This window comes from Eretmochelys imbricata, chromosome 1 (genome assembly GCF_965152235.1).
Source record: "Eretmochelys imbricata isolate rEreImb1 chromosome 1, rEreImb1.hap1, whole genome shotgun sequence".
Classification (NCBI taxonomy): domain Eukaryota; kingdom Metazoa; phylum Chordata; order Testudines; family Cheloniidae; genus Eretmochelys; species Eretmochelys imbricata.
The window spans coordinates 8,354,974-8,369,657 of record NC_135572.1 but is presented as its reverse complement, the minus strand read 5'-3'; the positions used below and the strand labels follow the sequence as shown (position 1 = coordinate 8,369,657).

Genomic DNA, 14,684 nt, shown 5'->3' with positions numbered 1-14,684 from the left:
ATGGTTTTTGGAGCACCTGCAGTTCCTGTTAAAATCAATGGCCAAGGTTCTCAGCTGGTGAGAATCAGGCCAGCCACGCTGATTAACATTAACAAAGAGCCTGTCTGGCTCACGGGGGACTGCATGTGCTCAGCGCCTTTTCAAACTAAGCCCCTGGCATCTCAAGTTGGGCTCCCGACACGAGTGACCCTTCAGTGTCACTATTGCCCTGCCCCACCCCCTGGGGCTCGTGGGGGTGCCATTGCCTGTGTGCAGGGGCCCCTTAAGGGAGGAGGACAGGTCTGTGGTTGATCTGTTCCTGTCCCGTTCGGGTTGAGAATGCTGCTGAGTGCCAGTGATGATTATACCTGTAAATCAAACTTTTCTCTCTCCCTTTCAAACCTGATTGGCTAACCCCAGACGCGGCCTGGCTTTTGGGGCGCAGGTTCAGTGACCGCTCGTCTATCTCCATGGAGGATCTGTCCCTCTGGAAACACCCCGGTTTGGTTCTCTTGGTTGTTTTTTTTTTTTTTCACCCGCTGGACTAAACTATATCCACGATTTTTCCAACTTTTTGACACAAAAACTAATTCACACGCTCTTCTCCAGTGAGACATTAGCATCTTTACTAACTCTGGGCAGACTCTGCTGGGATGAAGAAGAATTGCATGTTAGCTCCTTCCTCCTCACTTTGTGTTTGGATTTTTAAAACCAAGGTTTGAAAGGCAGTTTTGGTCAGGGCTTGGAGAGTGATTCTGCTCCCCTCTCTCTCCCTGGAGGACCCAGAGTATCAATGACAACAGTACCCTCCCTCTTTTGAGGTGATTCGGGCTGGTGGAGGGAGATGTCACCGACAGATGTGATTGTTTCAATGCTATATACAGCACAGTGGAGACTGCATACAGCTCCTGCTTGGAGGGAACATCTCAAGCGATTCCCCACTTCCACTGGTTAATCCACCCTCAGTGGAAGTGTTGTCACGTTACAGAGCCTGTCTGTGTGTGATGGAGGAGGGAGAATGTGGAGTTTCCTGGAGATCTGCCTCTAAAATATAAGAGGGTGGGGTCATCCTGCTAATGAGCAGAGTAGGGAACAAGATACCAGGTGATTAGAGTTTGATCCACCGCTGAGTTATTATTCTGGCTATACAGCAATGGAACTCCATTGACTTCAGTGGAATTAGGGTGGGGTAAACCTGGAGCACCAAGGCGATAAATCAGGCCCAGAAAAGTAATCAAGGCCTTCGATGGACAATCTGTTCATATTTATAAGTCAAAGTATCCTCATGGAAAATGGGGACACACTAAGGTTGTGAGTTACCCTGTGTGGCCTGGAGTATGTCTACAGGGGGGTAAACACGCATGGCTGGCCCAGGGCAGCTGACTCGGGCTCACAGGGCTTGGGCACTGGGGCTGAAAAATGGCTGTGTAGACATTCAGGCTCAGGCTGGAGCCCAGGCTCTAGTACCCTCCACCCTCGCAGGGCCCCAGCTGGAGCCTGAGTGTCTACCCAGCAGTCCTACAGCCCGAGTCAGCTGACCCAGGCCAGCTGCAGCCGTGCCGTAGGTACGTACTCACAGAGACAGAGGCAGGATTGAAACCAGGAGCCTTGACTCCCAGTCCCGTGCTCACTACAAGAGCTTGGTAAACAAAACCCAGGGGCATGACAGGTGTGTAAGGGACAACGTTGGGGGATGAAAAGCATTAATAGATTCCAATGCCAGAAGAGACCATTGTGATCATCTAGTCTGACCTCCTGTGTAGCACAGGCCAGGGAACTGCCCCGGCATGGAGGAGGGGAAAGGCCCAGTGAGGAAAGAAGAGCCCTCAGTTCCTCAGGAGATCTGAAATCCCACAAACGTATCCTCCTCCTCCAGCTCTGTGATAGAAAAGCCTCTCCTCCGAAGGCCAAGTAAGACCCCACCTGGGCCGCTTGACCGTGCCAGCATTGGTTCACATCAGCAGAGCTCCATTTGAAGAAGAGGAAGGTGTATAGCCCGAATGGCCCCCAGATCTGGCCCCTGGCTGCTCCAGCTCTCTCCTCCTCTGGCCACCTTCCTGACGAGTGTTTCAGAAGATAGAGATTTAGCTTCACTCATAGTTTGATTTATTAGGTTTATTTCAGTTCAGGATCCAGCAGGAAAGAAATTCTGTAAATGTTTAGGCTGCACAGTCGAAAGAGGGCCTCTGAAAGGATCACTGGTTGCAGAGAGTAGCAGTGAGGGAACGGAGACCCTCATCAGTGGGAATCTCCTGGAGGAAACCGTGTGGCTAACCCTGAGAGTGTTAAGACAGCAGTTTGTTTGGATTATTTTTGTTGCATTTCTTACTGTACAGTGATATTCCTCTTATACTGCAATATACCCAGACAGTGATCACTCCAGAATGTGTATGTATTTGAACCACAAGATGCCCTGTTCTCTTAGCTGTGGAGTGGGTTTGACAGCAGCGTTTTACTGGTTTTTCAATTCCCAAAAGAGCTGTCCCTGTACTTCACTTCTGAGCTTTTCTGTCCATTCACCTTTTTAAACATTTTGACATCACTGTCTTATGTGTATGCACCTTTAGACGCCAGAAAGTTTTGAACCCCCCTGCAAAGGAAACATACAGGACAGCCCAAAATGCAGCCCAGGGAAAAGTGTAGCCACAGTCACCCTTGACTGCTCTATGGAGATGCAGCCTATGGAATGCTGTGTCCCAGCATGCAGTGCTCTCTCTTGATCTCAGTGGCCATTGCAAATACCAGGAGTCGCTGCAGGATATATCCTTACTGAATATGAGGGCAAGACTGTCATCTGCTCCAATTCAAGCAAATGAGGGGTGTCCCTCAGTTGGGTAGAGTTCAGGCACCCTGGATAGAAGTTTTGGTGGCTGAAGAGCTTTGGGTCTTAGAATGGAAGAGCACAGAGATGTACTAGTGCCATCAGATATTGTTTTATGCTGTAAAGCTGGGCAAAATTACTGTCTGCCAAGCACAGCTCCACCAGGGTTGCATTTAGCAAGCAACAGTTGAGAACTTCCCGTGTCACATCCTAGCATCTCCTCATTGGAGCACCAAGTTGGGTTGGGTAGGGTCAAGAAATCTGGAAATCAAGAAGGAAGGGATGGTGGCCTAAATATTAATGATCCTTTATTTCACTATAACGAACTTTTTATTTCAAGGATTCTGGTACTCAGCAATAAAAACAAAAAATCCGTACGGAAGTTCAGGCAAGAAATGCATTGCAGCTTATAATTACCACATTAGAAATGCATTGCATCTTATAATTACCACATTAGAAACACATTACAGCCCATAATTACACACACCAGCTAAAGCAAGCTGTGAATCCACAGCTGTGAATGGTCAGACTTTGAAGGTAGTAATTTCCACTCAGTGCTGTTCCTGAGCATAATTTTATAAATGATCAGTGTGCAGTGGACAAGGATTTATTTTACAAGTGCTCTCCACTGTCAGAGGGTGAGATTTACCATTTGCAGTGGGACTGGCACAATGCCTAGGCACTGCTTATGTCCCAGGTTAGACTTTAGTGCCTAGGCCATGTGCTGGCCTCCTGTCCAAGGGCGAATTTCACCCCAAGTCGGTTCTACTCTGAGAGATGACTCTCTAAATTATCCTCCTGGTGGTCCATGTTTTATCAGTGCTCAGTGACTTGAAGAGCAGATATAAGTAGAGATGTTTTTTTCTGTCTTTCGGCCTGGGGAGCACCACTACTGTTCTGTTCTATAAAGGTTTTAGACTGCGCTTATCAATGTAGCATCTCAACAGCTACTCCTAGATTCTGCAGGCCACGCTCTGCCCTGAGTGGCACCCGTGCTGCCCGACTGCTTTCAGATTATACTCTGACTTGTCCGCATGTAATTTGGCCTCAGAACCTTATTCCCAAAAGAAACTTACGATGAGATTTGATTGCGGTCTACAAGTACGTACACCAGATGTCTTTTTAATATAGCAGACACAGGTATAATGAGATCCAATGGTCAGAAGCTGAAGCTAGAAAAATCCAGACTAGAAATAAGGTGCAATTTTTTGAGGGTAATTAACAACATTGGAACAACTCACCTAGGGGCTTGGTAGATTCTACATCACTTGAAATCGATGTATTGAGATTTGAGGTCTTTCTAAAGGGTATGCTGAAATGAAAGTTATGGGCTTGATGCAGGGAAGAGTGGGTGAGGTTCTCTGGCTAGTGCTATGTAGGAGGTCAGATTATATAATCACAATGGTCTCTTCTGGCATTAAAAGCTGTGACAGTGCATGAGAAGGAAAGAAGCCAGCGTGGCTTTCAGAGCTTAAGATGAATTTGCTAATGGAAAAAAAAATCTTGCAAACTGAGCACGCTGATGTGGAAAGGGAACTGGCTGATGTCATTTTTTCAGAGCCGATCTGCACTTGGTGGGTGTATATAATAGTGAAAAACGGTAGCTAACCCTACTAACATTGATTAGACCAGCTGATACATCTCAAAAAGTACTCCCTTTTCTTGCACTGGGCATCTCAGCCATCCAACCCTGCAGACAAAGGCACACAGTGAAAGCTGAGAGATTCCTGCACCTTAATGGAAACTTTCTTGTGCTTCAGTTGAAGTGCAACTGTACTTAATCGAAGGGCAAATCACGCTCTCAGCAGAGAAGGGGTAAATCTGGAGCATTTCCATGGAATCAGTGCAAATACACTGGGGTAGAACTGGTATCAGTAAAATCAAAATCAGACCCCTTGCTTCAGTCTCAAGCTAGTAATATAAACCTCTGATAGTGCACACTCCTCTCTGGTCACCTGTGTCAAGTCTGGGGATAATATAAGGAATGTAAAATTCAGTTTCTCTTGGGCTGGTCCTTGATCAAAGCAGAAGCAAAGATGTAACACCTCTTCTGTATCAAACAGCACAGCTCACAGCACCCCAGACAGGATGGCTGAAAGGGCCAAAGCGGTGCTCCATTGGTACAGAGTTTGATTATCTGTGACCTGTAATGCTGACATGGGATGGTGGCTTTATGCCAGTGCAGTCTGGCTGGTTTAGTGCACAGGCTCTTCTCCAGCTGCATTCAGTATTCTCTTCTCTGTCGTTACAGCTCCCCCCGTGCCCAGCGGTGTCCGCCAGCGCGTCATGGACCCGCAGCACTCCCTCGGATCTCAGAGGTTGGTAGAGAGTTACGTGCATGGCCAGAACGAGCCAGGCCAGCCTGCCCATTACCTGTCAGGCAGAGTTGCTCTCCGTCGAATGCACAGCCTCACTTCTGGACAATCTTTTAGTTCTGACGCTCATGGAACCAGCTTAGCATCTGCCACCACCGCCTCTTCCACCTCTTGCTCCTCCACCGCCATCACCACTGCATCCTCTCCTGCTTGCCATGCCCACCCTATCTATTACCATCACACCTCCTCCTCTTATATCCTCCAGATGGACTCCACCCCTGACCTGCCCCCTCCTGATGTCACCTCGGGGATTCGCTGTCGCACTGAGAGCTTTGGGTATACTCCTTCTTCTTTTCTAGCTCCCTCTAGCCTGCCGTGCCTCGGAACTGATGCTTGCTTTGGCGTTCTTCCTCTTGGAGTCCTTTTACCCTTTCCCTTCGGGCTATAATCATTCCTTGGTTTCTGCAGTTTTTGCTTCCTTAGCCTCTCTCCCATGTAAGCACAGCCGTTTTAGGATTACTGCGATTGCAGAACTTGGTCCAGTGCCTCATCTGTCATCTCAGTGGTGATTAACCAATGAAGTGCTGTGGTTTTGGCTGAAAGTTGCCTGTCTCTGTGAATAAATCGGTCTTTTATTTGGGTGATGTGCCTGCGGGAACAAAGGTAACACAACTAATCAAACAAACACTGACCTTATTTGAAACCTTGTCTCATCTTTGGCTCTTCCCAAGCAAATTGCAAATGAGTGTAAGTGGTTAGCTCCTGGCGAGTGCTGCTTGGAGCATGCGGCAGGAGCTGAAGTACCCCATTGTGTTCAGGGGTGACATGGACCAGCAGTATCCAGGGAAGAGGAGCTCAGAGTGACACTCTCCTTTGTGTCTCAGCCCCAGTCGTATGGCAATGGATGGCCGAGCGATGAGCGTCTCAGCTCTAGGTTACCAGCTGTAGTCTGGTCCATGTCCATAATGACTAGAAGGCAGTGATGGCTGTTTGGTGGCCTATGGGAAGTGAGTTTGTGGACTTGGTCCAGTTCAGACCATCCCATTGTTGATCAGCAGCCCTGTGAGCAGTGTCAGCAGAGAGGCCTTGGGAACGGAATGTCCTCTTCTTCCCTAGAAGGGGTCCTCCTAAAAGATGGCTGAAGCCCACTGTGCCGAGAGCTTATGCTGACACTGCTCATGTTCCTAGCTGCCCCATGGCTGAAGTAGAGGGTTCCATTTTTTGTGCTGCTCAGGGAACTTTCCTCCACAATTAAATTCACACACAATGATTGAAAACAAACAGGAAAAGCCTCTCAGCTTATTAAATGGACATGTCTTGAGAGCACCTTTTGAATTGAAGATAGCAGGCAGAGAATCTACCACTGTTAGAATAACTTCCAGCAGGCCCTAGTTCAGGACAGAAGCTGACCTCTTGCTGTTAAACACACAGTTATGGAAGGAGTATGGTCGAGTGCTTAGGGCCCGGGACTAGGGTTCTGGGTTCAGGTGTCCTGGGTTCTCTTCCAATTTCTGACTCTTTGGGTGGCGTCACTTCTCTGGACTCAGTTTCCTCATCTGTAAAACTGGGAGTTCTCTCCTAGCTCAGTGGCAGTGTTAAATAATGAGTGGGTGGCAAATGGTTGGAGATTGGAGGAGATGCTAGAGAAGTGCAAAGCATAGCGGACTGCATTAGTAGTGGTCTCCCTAGGTGTACATACTCCCCAGGATATAATCAACTTGTCCAGAACCTTCCACAGTCTGGGCTTTAGCTAGCTGACTCTCACGCTCCACCTTTGTGTCTCAAAGCAGATCTCTCCAAGACGAGTGCTGTTAATTCAGTATGTTCCTGATGGCCCAGAGCAACCTCTGAGGCATGGGCCGCAAATCACAGCACTTGTAAAGCATGAGCTAATTGTGCATTTTAGACGTGTGCATTCTGGAGCAACAAGCCTTAGGAAAATTTATGTCGGAAAGTGGCCCTGCCCATGTTCCATACTGGGTTATTGAACAGCACCATCTTGGCTCATGTATTGTTTGTGGAAGGGGAGCAAAGAACCGTTTGAATATAATTTAGGTGAATTGCTTGCCAAATTTCAGTCCAGTTGGGCCCGTCCTGTTTGACAGGTAAAGGTCTGGAACCACCTTCCATGGCAAGGTACAGCCCTGAATAAGTTCTTACAGCCGAGTGTCCAGTCCTTGGAAACAGGGTTACGCTAGGAGTCTTGACGTCAGCTTGAAGGGCAGTTTGTCACAAGAAGTGGCATGTTTTTCCCGAAGCTGTTTGCTCTTCTGGGCAGATGTGCGTGTTTGCTGGCCCTACAAAAAGCCCAGGCCTGGAGACCTGTAAGTCAGAGGCAGAAGAATGCTTGGCTTGATCCTCAGCTTCCTGGCGGATATCACAGTGGTCGCTTCTGACCCTGACTCTGTGTCGTTTTCAGTGAAAGAGCGAGATTTCTGATTTGTTTCTGCTCTGTGCCCCTGGAGGAAACCTGCTGGCAAAAGGGCACTTCCTTAGCAACGGCCATCCCTGCCCCATTGAGACTGTCTTCTGGAAGGCTAGCCTCCAGTACGCTGTCCAAAGCAAGGGTCCGAGTCGGGAGTAGAGCCAGGCAATTAGGCCCTCAGGCTTCATTTTCCTCTTGTGTCATTTGCATGTGTGTCAAACTGCACCTTTTTATTGCACTTCCATAGTCCTTTTGTCTGAGGAGCTCGGAGCCCTGTCTAGACATCAGTCGAGCCGCACAACATCCCCAAGAGAGATGAGCATGACATGGGGAAACTGAGGCAAAGAGACCCCCTCTGAGAGTCAGTGCTGGAGTCGGGAACAGAATCCAGGAGTCCCCATGACAGAGGCGGGTACTGCCCCAAACTCTGTGATATAATGTACGGCTCCTTTTAGCCCCAGCAACACCCAGGAGATGGCTGCTGGCGAGCCTTTGCCAGGGAAGCGTCTCTGCCAGCCTCTTCCTTTCCCCTAAGGAAAGAGAGTGAGTAGCTCTGGGCACTGCATCGTGCTTAGCTATCTGCTTCCTCCATGTCCTGCGAATACTGACAGCCCCTTCTCTAAAGGCCGGGCCGCTGGATTGGCTGTCACAAACTCCTCACTCTTCGCTTCTCTTTTGCAATTGGCTTCAGAGGACCTGGTGCAAACAAGGTCAGCGCTGTTCTGATTCTGGAGGCTGGTGTGTGTCTTTGAATGCTAACATTCAGGGATGGGGGTGGCGGATGCTCTGTGCACAGAGGTTTCTGCTTTCCAGCTCCTGCTCCTAAGCTGTGCCAGTGGTTCTCGTGTGGTGGGGAGGGGGCGGGAGATGGAGTCTTCCACCTGGCTGCCCCTTGTCTATAAGGTGGGAGCAGGGGCTGTCAAGAGACTTGGTGCCAGAGCCATTAGATGGGGTGGGGGAGTGGGAATTAATGATGGGGCTCCCCGCTCCCCAGTGAGTTGGGGCCTCTTCCCAGCCCCAGACTGCTTGATGCTGAGGGCAGCTGTGTAACCAAACAGTAGGTCTGGCCCAGCTCTGCTGTAAGCAAAGCGGTGTGACACTGATGTTGTGCTGCCTGGATGGAGCTGGGCCCCAGCTGGAAAAGGCAGGGAATGGAAGAAAGGAAAACAAGGGCCGTATGTGCTGGGGAGCTATGGCACGGTCAGGCTGAATGGCCTTGAATCCATCCGGAGGAAGCTTGACAGTACCTCATCCCAGGTCCTGTGTGATACGGACAGCGGAAGCCCATTTAGAGAAAAGCAATCAATGGGCAGCCGAGACCTGGGCAGGCAAGGAGCCCCCACGTGTTCTGCTATTCCCCTTCCATTCTTCCACATTCTGCTGTCTCCAGGAGTTTGCTTCTGTCATTTCATGCCCATCCCATTCCTGTACCCCTCCCCTCTCTCAACCACCCCCAGCACTTGGCAGACCTGGGCTAGTGAGTTAGGACAAGTAGGTGAGCGTAGAAAAGAACGTGCAGCAATCTGTAAATCATACGTTCGTGCCCTTGGCCTCACACTGTCAGTCACGTGGCTTTGGTGCCTGTGAACATGCTTGGCTGCGTTTAAAAGAACTGTCAACCACTGTAATGATGCGGCCAAGACTCGCAAAAACAGGGGCCCAAAGTTAAACGCCTGAGTCCTTATTTTGGCACCCAAATAGGTGACCTGGTTTTCCATAAGGCTGAGCACCTGGAGTCAGTGGCTGGGGGTTTCTGACTCAAGTCCCATGAAAACCAGTTGAATCTGTGCTCCAAGTGACAGGGGTAAATCTCAACCACTGACTCCAGGAAGAGCCGCTAGGCGTCCCAGCTCTCGGAAACCCAGACCATCGATTTGGTTCCAAAAGGAGGGCTTGGCAGTTTAACTGGAAGCACCGGTTTTCGAAAGTCTTGGCCAGTGTTGGCTTCAAGTGGCTGGTTTAGGAGCGACAGCTGGGCAGGATGGTAGTGCCTAACCTCTCTTCTTCCCCTGCACTCTTCCTGCTTCCTTCTTCCTCTTCCCTCTGGATCCCTCTCCCCTTCCTCCCGACCTCCAACCCCTACAAAGGGACATATGGTTGTAGTCCTTGGCTCTGAAGGCGTGGGAGGTGGGTCAAGATCGGTGGGGCCCATACTAAAGGCTGCTGTCACATGCAGATCTCACCCTGTGGGAGCAGGCTGTGGAGGGCTAGGAAGTTCCAGGTGAAGCCCTAGCAGTTTCATCGAACAAGAGCATGTGCCACTTGACCTCTCTCATTACGCAGGGTCCCTTGAGTCCGGCAGAGAGGGTTTCCTAGAGCCAGCAGGGGTTGCTGTGGAGTCTGCTGGCTGCAGCAGTGTTGGGTGGACCCACTGCAACCTGACAGCGGGTCAGAGCTGAGGGTGCAAAGGGAAACCCGTGGCTCTGCAGCCCCCCTGCCTTCTTTCCCCACTCTCCGGTCTGCAAAGACCAAAGATACCCTGAGGACTGGCTCACCAGTGGCCAGTCCCTTCCCAACACAAGAATTGGCAAGGGGCTGGTGGCACAAACCACTGTGCAGTCTGGCTGGCAGGGTCGGTTGTGCATCAGGAGCATTCATTCAGGCATGGCTTTGCGTGGGAAAGCCTCACCCCTAATTGTGACGCTTGCAATGAGCGGTTTGCACTGGCTGCCTCGGCGGTGGGATGGGGGACAGCCAGGCGAATGCTGTGTCTTCGATCAGTCTGCAGACTGCAAGCTGAGAGGGGCTGTGTGCGCACATGCGGGCTGAGATAATGCAGTGGAACCCTGCTCTGTTCAAATGAGACCTGATGCCACAGCCGCATGTATCAGGGCATCAGGACCATGCAATGACCCCTGGGGCCCAGGCCGAGAGGCAGAGCACTCACTCCGCGTGCAGGGAGATCCACTCTTCCTGCTCGTTTCTCTCAGTTCATGGCAGCGCCATGGGAGAGATGTGGGGTTTGGAGGGTAAAGTCACAGGAAAGGTTTAAGCTAAAGTACTGTTACCAGAGAGGGGGGAGCTCCCTGCCCAGGCCCCCGTTGGCGGGACCTCAGCCCCGACAGCGCTCACCCGGCTGGAGGAGTCGTCTGACGCCGCCTGTTAGTACAGCTATCGCTGGGGGTTGTTACGCCCTTGTGAAGAGCTAGGTGGTGTGAAGCTGAACTCTTACAGTTGTCTTTGAGCCCAGGAAGTGCAGGGCTGAGAGCTTTGCTGCCACCCAATGGACCAGGTCCTGTGAGCGGGCCCCAGGTTCCTCTGTGCCACCCCCATGGCCCCTGCGCTCTATTGTCTGACAGCAGAGATTCTCCCTGGCCTTAGGCCTCATCCGACCGAGGCTTTGCCCTGATTCCAGGCACAAGGGCGCACCCCGAGCACAGACAGCCGAAGCCAAGGGAACCTGCCCTGGTTCCCACTAGCTGCCAACAGCAGCTGTGCCTGGGGGGTTGCTCTGCCCCATGTGCCAGGTAGCTTGCATGGGCGGGGCAAGTTCTCGCTCGGTTGGGCCTGTTAGCAGCAACCCCTGCAGGCGAAGCACAGCGGGAGAGCAGGACGGGGCCTGGCAGGAGCAGAGCAGCAGAACTGGTTTGCTCCTGGAGGCTTGTTGCAAGTTTCTCCCTGCAGAATAACACATGGGAGAGTTCCACTGTGTTAGCCGGGCTGAGCCATTGTGCATGCATGTGCCTGTGTGCGAGGCTCCTCGGGGCATGGGCCTCTGCTGTGACCTTCTCCTTCTCCTCCCGCCCACAGAGACCTCACTCGCTCCGACTCCGATTCCTCCTTCCTGTACATGAGCGACCATCAGCGCATCCCAGGCTCTGCTCCCAAGCTCCTGGCTGCCAGGCCCCCCCTGCTGACCAGGTCCGCAGAGGAGGCTGCTTCAGGCCACGCTGCCGGCTGCGCCCCGACCTCCAACGGAGGGAGCAGGCACGGCGAGGCCTCCTCACTGGGGGCTTTGCAGGAGCGGCTGGCCGAGAGCCCGGTGGTGGCGAAGAAGATGATGATGCTGAACCATGGTATGGAGAAGTCCACCAGCCTCGGGGAGATCAGCCACCCGACGGCGGGCAGGCAGAGCCACTCCGATTCCTCCCGCTCACACAGCCCCAGCTCCACCGAGCCCGACACGCCCTCCCCCATCTCTGACTCCAGGCCCGGCAACGCTAAGAACACCCGCATCCCGCAGCTGGCCGCCAAGAAGAACGCCGGGGAAGAGGACAGCGGCTCCACGGGCGAGGAGACTGACTCCAGCCAGGGCAAGAAAAAGTTCCCCCTAAAGATCTTCAAAAAGCCCAAGAAGTAGGAGGAGGAGGAAAGCCAGCCACCAACCCAGTCCCTTGGGCAGGGAGGGGCGGGGCACAGAGCCATGGGCGAAGGCACCCTTCCCACCCCTTCCAGGAGCCACATGGGTGGGGTGCTTGCGACTGCCCACCCCCTCCTCCCCGCCTCCCAAGCAAGTCTTGTAAAATCTGCAGGGGAAGGAGCTATTTAAACGTATTTATTTCCTGACTTGTAAACCAGCCGCCCCTTCTCCCTCCCTCCGATTCAGTAGCCCCCTGCTTTGCAGTGCATGGCTTCTCATGACTTCCGAGCGGTCCTGCCTCCGCTTGGCCACACGGCAGTTAGGGTTTGTTTAATGTGCTTTGATTTTTTCCCCCTTTTGGCTTCTTCGGGACTCCTGCACGTGTGGCTCCTGCTCAGCTTGAGAACCTGACCAGGGGAGGGTTCCCTCTGTGCCAGGCCCGCCGCTTGCATCTATGCACCCCCAGGGCTTTGGCCTCCCTCTCGCCTGGGCCAGGGCAGTGGCTCGGGGAGGTCAGGGCCTAGTCCTGGCTACTCAGGGTTGAATCCGCTGCGATCTCTGAGGGTTAGCTGCCTCGTCCGTGTCTTTGCCGCTCTCCTTGGGCAGTGTAGGGCACTTGGTGAAAGACGCCCCGTGGCTGAGGTGACTAGGGAGGGTGGATGGGGCTTATGCGTTTTTGGCAGGGGAGAATAGAAGGCACGTGCCTGCCAGCGGATTCAGGGCTTTGGTGGAGAGAGAGCAAGGGCCTGGCCAGTGTTTCTGCATTCAGGAACCGTGGCCAAGTCTATTCTAGGCAGTGTTTGTTTCTTTAGCTGGCTGAGGGGATGGCTGCAGCCTGCCGGGTTGTTTCTGAAGCGGGGCCTGCTTGGTGAGGATCACCCAGCAGGCCCTGCCCTGTCTCAGCCTTCCCAGCCCCTGTAGCAGGAGCTGGAGATGGGCTTCCTTCAGCCAGGGCCAGGCACCGGGCAAAGGAAATCGGGTGTGGGGGAGGCAGATGCTGTGAACCCCAGAGCAGCTCCTACCAGGCCAAAGGGCCGCAAGCCATTTGGGTACAGCTGGGCGACCACCTTGTGCTCCATTGAGCTGCCCGGGTGAGTCGGGCCAAAGACTTGTCTTCAGAACAGGGCCGAGAGCACAGGCCCTTCCCCTGGGCTTGGACCCAGAGCGTTGGAGAATGAGAATTCCCCTCAGGAAGGCGGGCGGGTTCCGGGTATGTGGAGGAGTCGGCTTTGCTGCATGCTGGGCCGTGTCTGGTTCCCAGGGAGGAGCGATTGGCCTTGGGGGTTCCCCTTTGCAGCACGGCTCCCTGTTCCCGCCCATTCATCCCAGCAGGGGAGCGCCCAGGCTTTGAGCAACCACCAAGGAGCCTCGGGGCGAGGGCCTGGCGTTTTGCCTGCCGTACTGTGGAGGAATCCTGGGGGGGTAAGCAGGGCTGGCTGCAGGATCCCTGAGGAGGAAGAGGGGCTGGTTGGGGCCTTTGCTTGTAGCCGGTCTGTCGCGTCTCCAGGACGGGCGGACGAGGTGTTCTCGAGCCGGTAGTTAGACGATTACATTGTTGCTTTGAGATAAGTGAAAAATCCTCTATGTTGATTAAGTGCCTGCGATTCCTCACTCGCCTGCCCTCCTGGCTGCTGCTGGCCACCTGTCTGACCTGGGAGACCCAGCGCGAGGAGCCAGCCCCTAGTCCTGCTGGGCGGGCAGCGGCTGCCAGCTAGTGCCAGGTAGCACTGGGTCACATACCCTCCCCTGCCACCTTGGGCTGGTCCTGCTCCATGCAGCTTTGATGGCACTGGAGCAGATTCAGACCAGACCAGCTGTCTTGGAAAGGGCTCCCGACCCCCGCTGAGAGCAGCCTGGGGGCCTTGCCTTGCAGCAGCGCCCAAGTCCCTCCCGGCAGCGGTTCCAGAGCAGGGCAGGAAGGGCCCCGGAGAGGTGCGTAGCCCAGGCCTGAGCGTCTTACAGCCCAACCCCAGCAGGCCCGGGTGCGTCCTCCCTGCTCTGGGCACTGCCTGTGGGAGGGCACCCCTGCTGGGCCGGGCGCCCTGTGGCAATGCTTGCCGGAGAAGGTGGTGGCATTTCTAAAGCAGCGATTGTGATGCATCTGCCAAGTCTGATTTGTTTTGTCATTTCATAAAACTGTTTTCAATCCAATAAAGCATGTAGGAGATTTTGAGCAAGGGGCTGCTGGTCTCTTCTTGGCTGGCTGCCGCGAGGAACGGGCACCGAGAGGCCAAGCCCCAGGCTGAACAGCAGAGGGTCAGGGTCTGCCAGGCTCACACATGCATCACCGCTTCCCTGGTGACGGGGGCTGCGCTCCCTGGGCACTAGCTGGTTTGCAGCCTGGTACGAGTCCTGCAGCCCTTCGCCTAGATACACACCCCGTCCCAAGGGGAGAGGGTCGGAGTCAAGCCGGCCGGGGCCCTGACAGGAGCTGACGCGGTTACTCCGGGACTGAAATGCAGCTGGCGGACCAGCTATGATGGGCAGAGGGGTCCCAGGGTGCCAAGTAGCAGCCAGGGGCCTATGGGGTGGTCTCTAGTACCCCATGACACCGGGGGGGGGGGGGTGTCTTGCAGCAATCACACACAGGGCCAGGGCTCTGCCTGCCCCCCCCCCCCCCAAACACACACACACAGGGTCACTCATTGGGGTGCGACTCTTAATGAGCCAGCCAACCCGGAACATGCTGCCAACTTTCCTGCTGCGCCCAGGTTCTGCAGAGGCCCTGGTCCCACCCCCCTTATGCCAGCACTCCCGGGCAGCCTGTGCTGTGACTCCAGCAAGAGGCCCTGCAGCCGCTGGTGGCCCCCCCCAGATTCTCTCTACCCCTGCCCCAGAAGATCC

At 53.6% G+C, this 14,684-nt stretch overlaps 1 protein-coding gene across 4 annotated transcripts in view; it reads left to right on the top strand.

Annotated features, from left to right (window-relative positions):
* STIM1 (stromal interaction molecule 1) overlaps positions 1–14,013 on the top strand; it is a 196,070-nt gene extending 182,057 nt beyond the window's left edge. For 3 of the 4 annotated variants that reach the window (XM_077824160.1, XM_077824002.1, XM_077824083.1), the window contains 3 exons: positions 400–480; positions 5,052–5,118; positions 11,291–14,013. In XM_077824160.1, coding sequence (XP_077680286.1) covers positions 400–480; positions 5,052–5,118; positions 11,291–11,840 — 698 coding nt within the window. In that variant the 3' untranslated portion in view covers positions 11,841–14,013. The remainder of the gene's footprint in view (positions 1–399; positions 481–5,051; positions 5,119–11,290) is intronic. The other variant, XM_077824248.1, reaches the window with a different exon arrangement.
* The last annotated feature ends 671 nt before the right edge of the window (positions 14,014–14,684 follow it).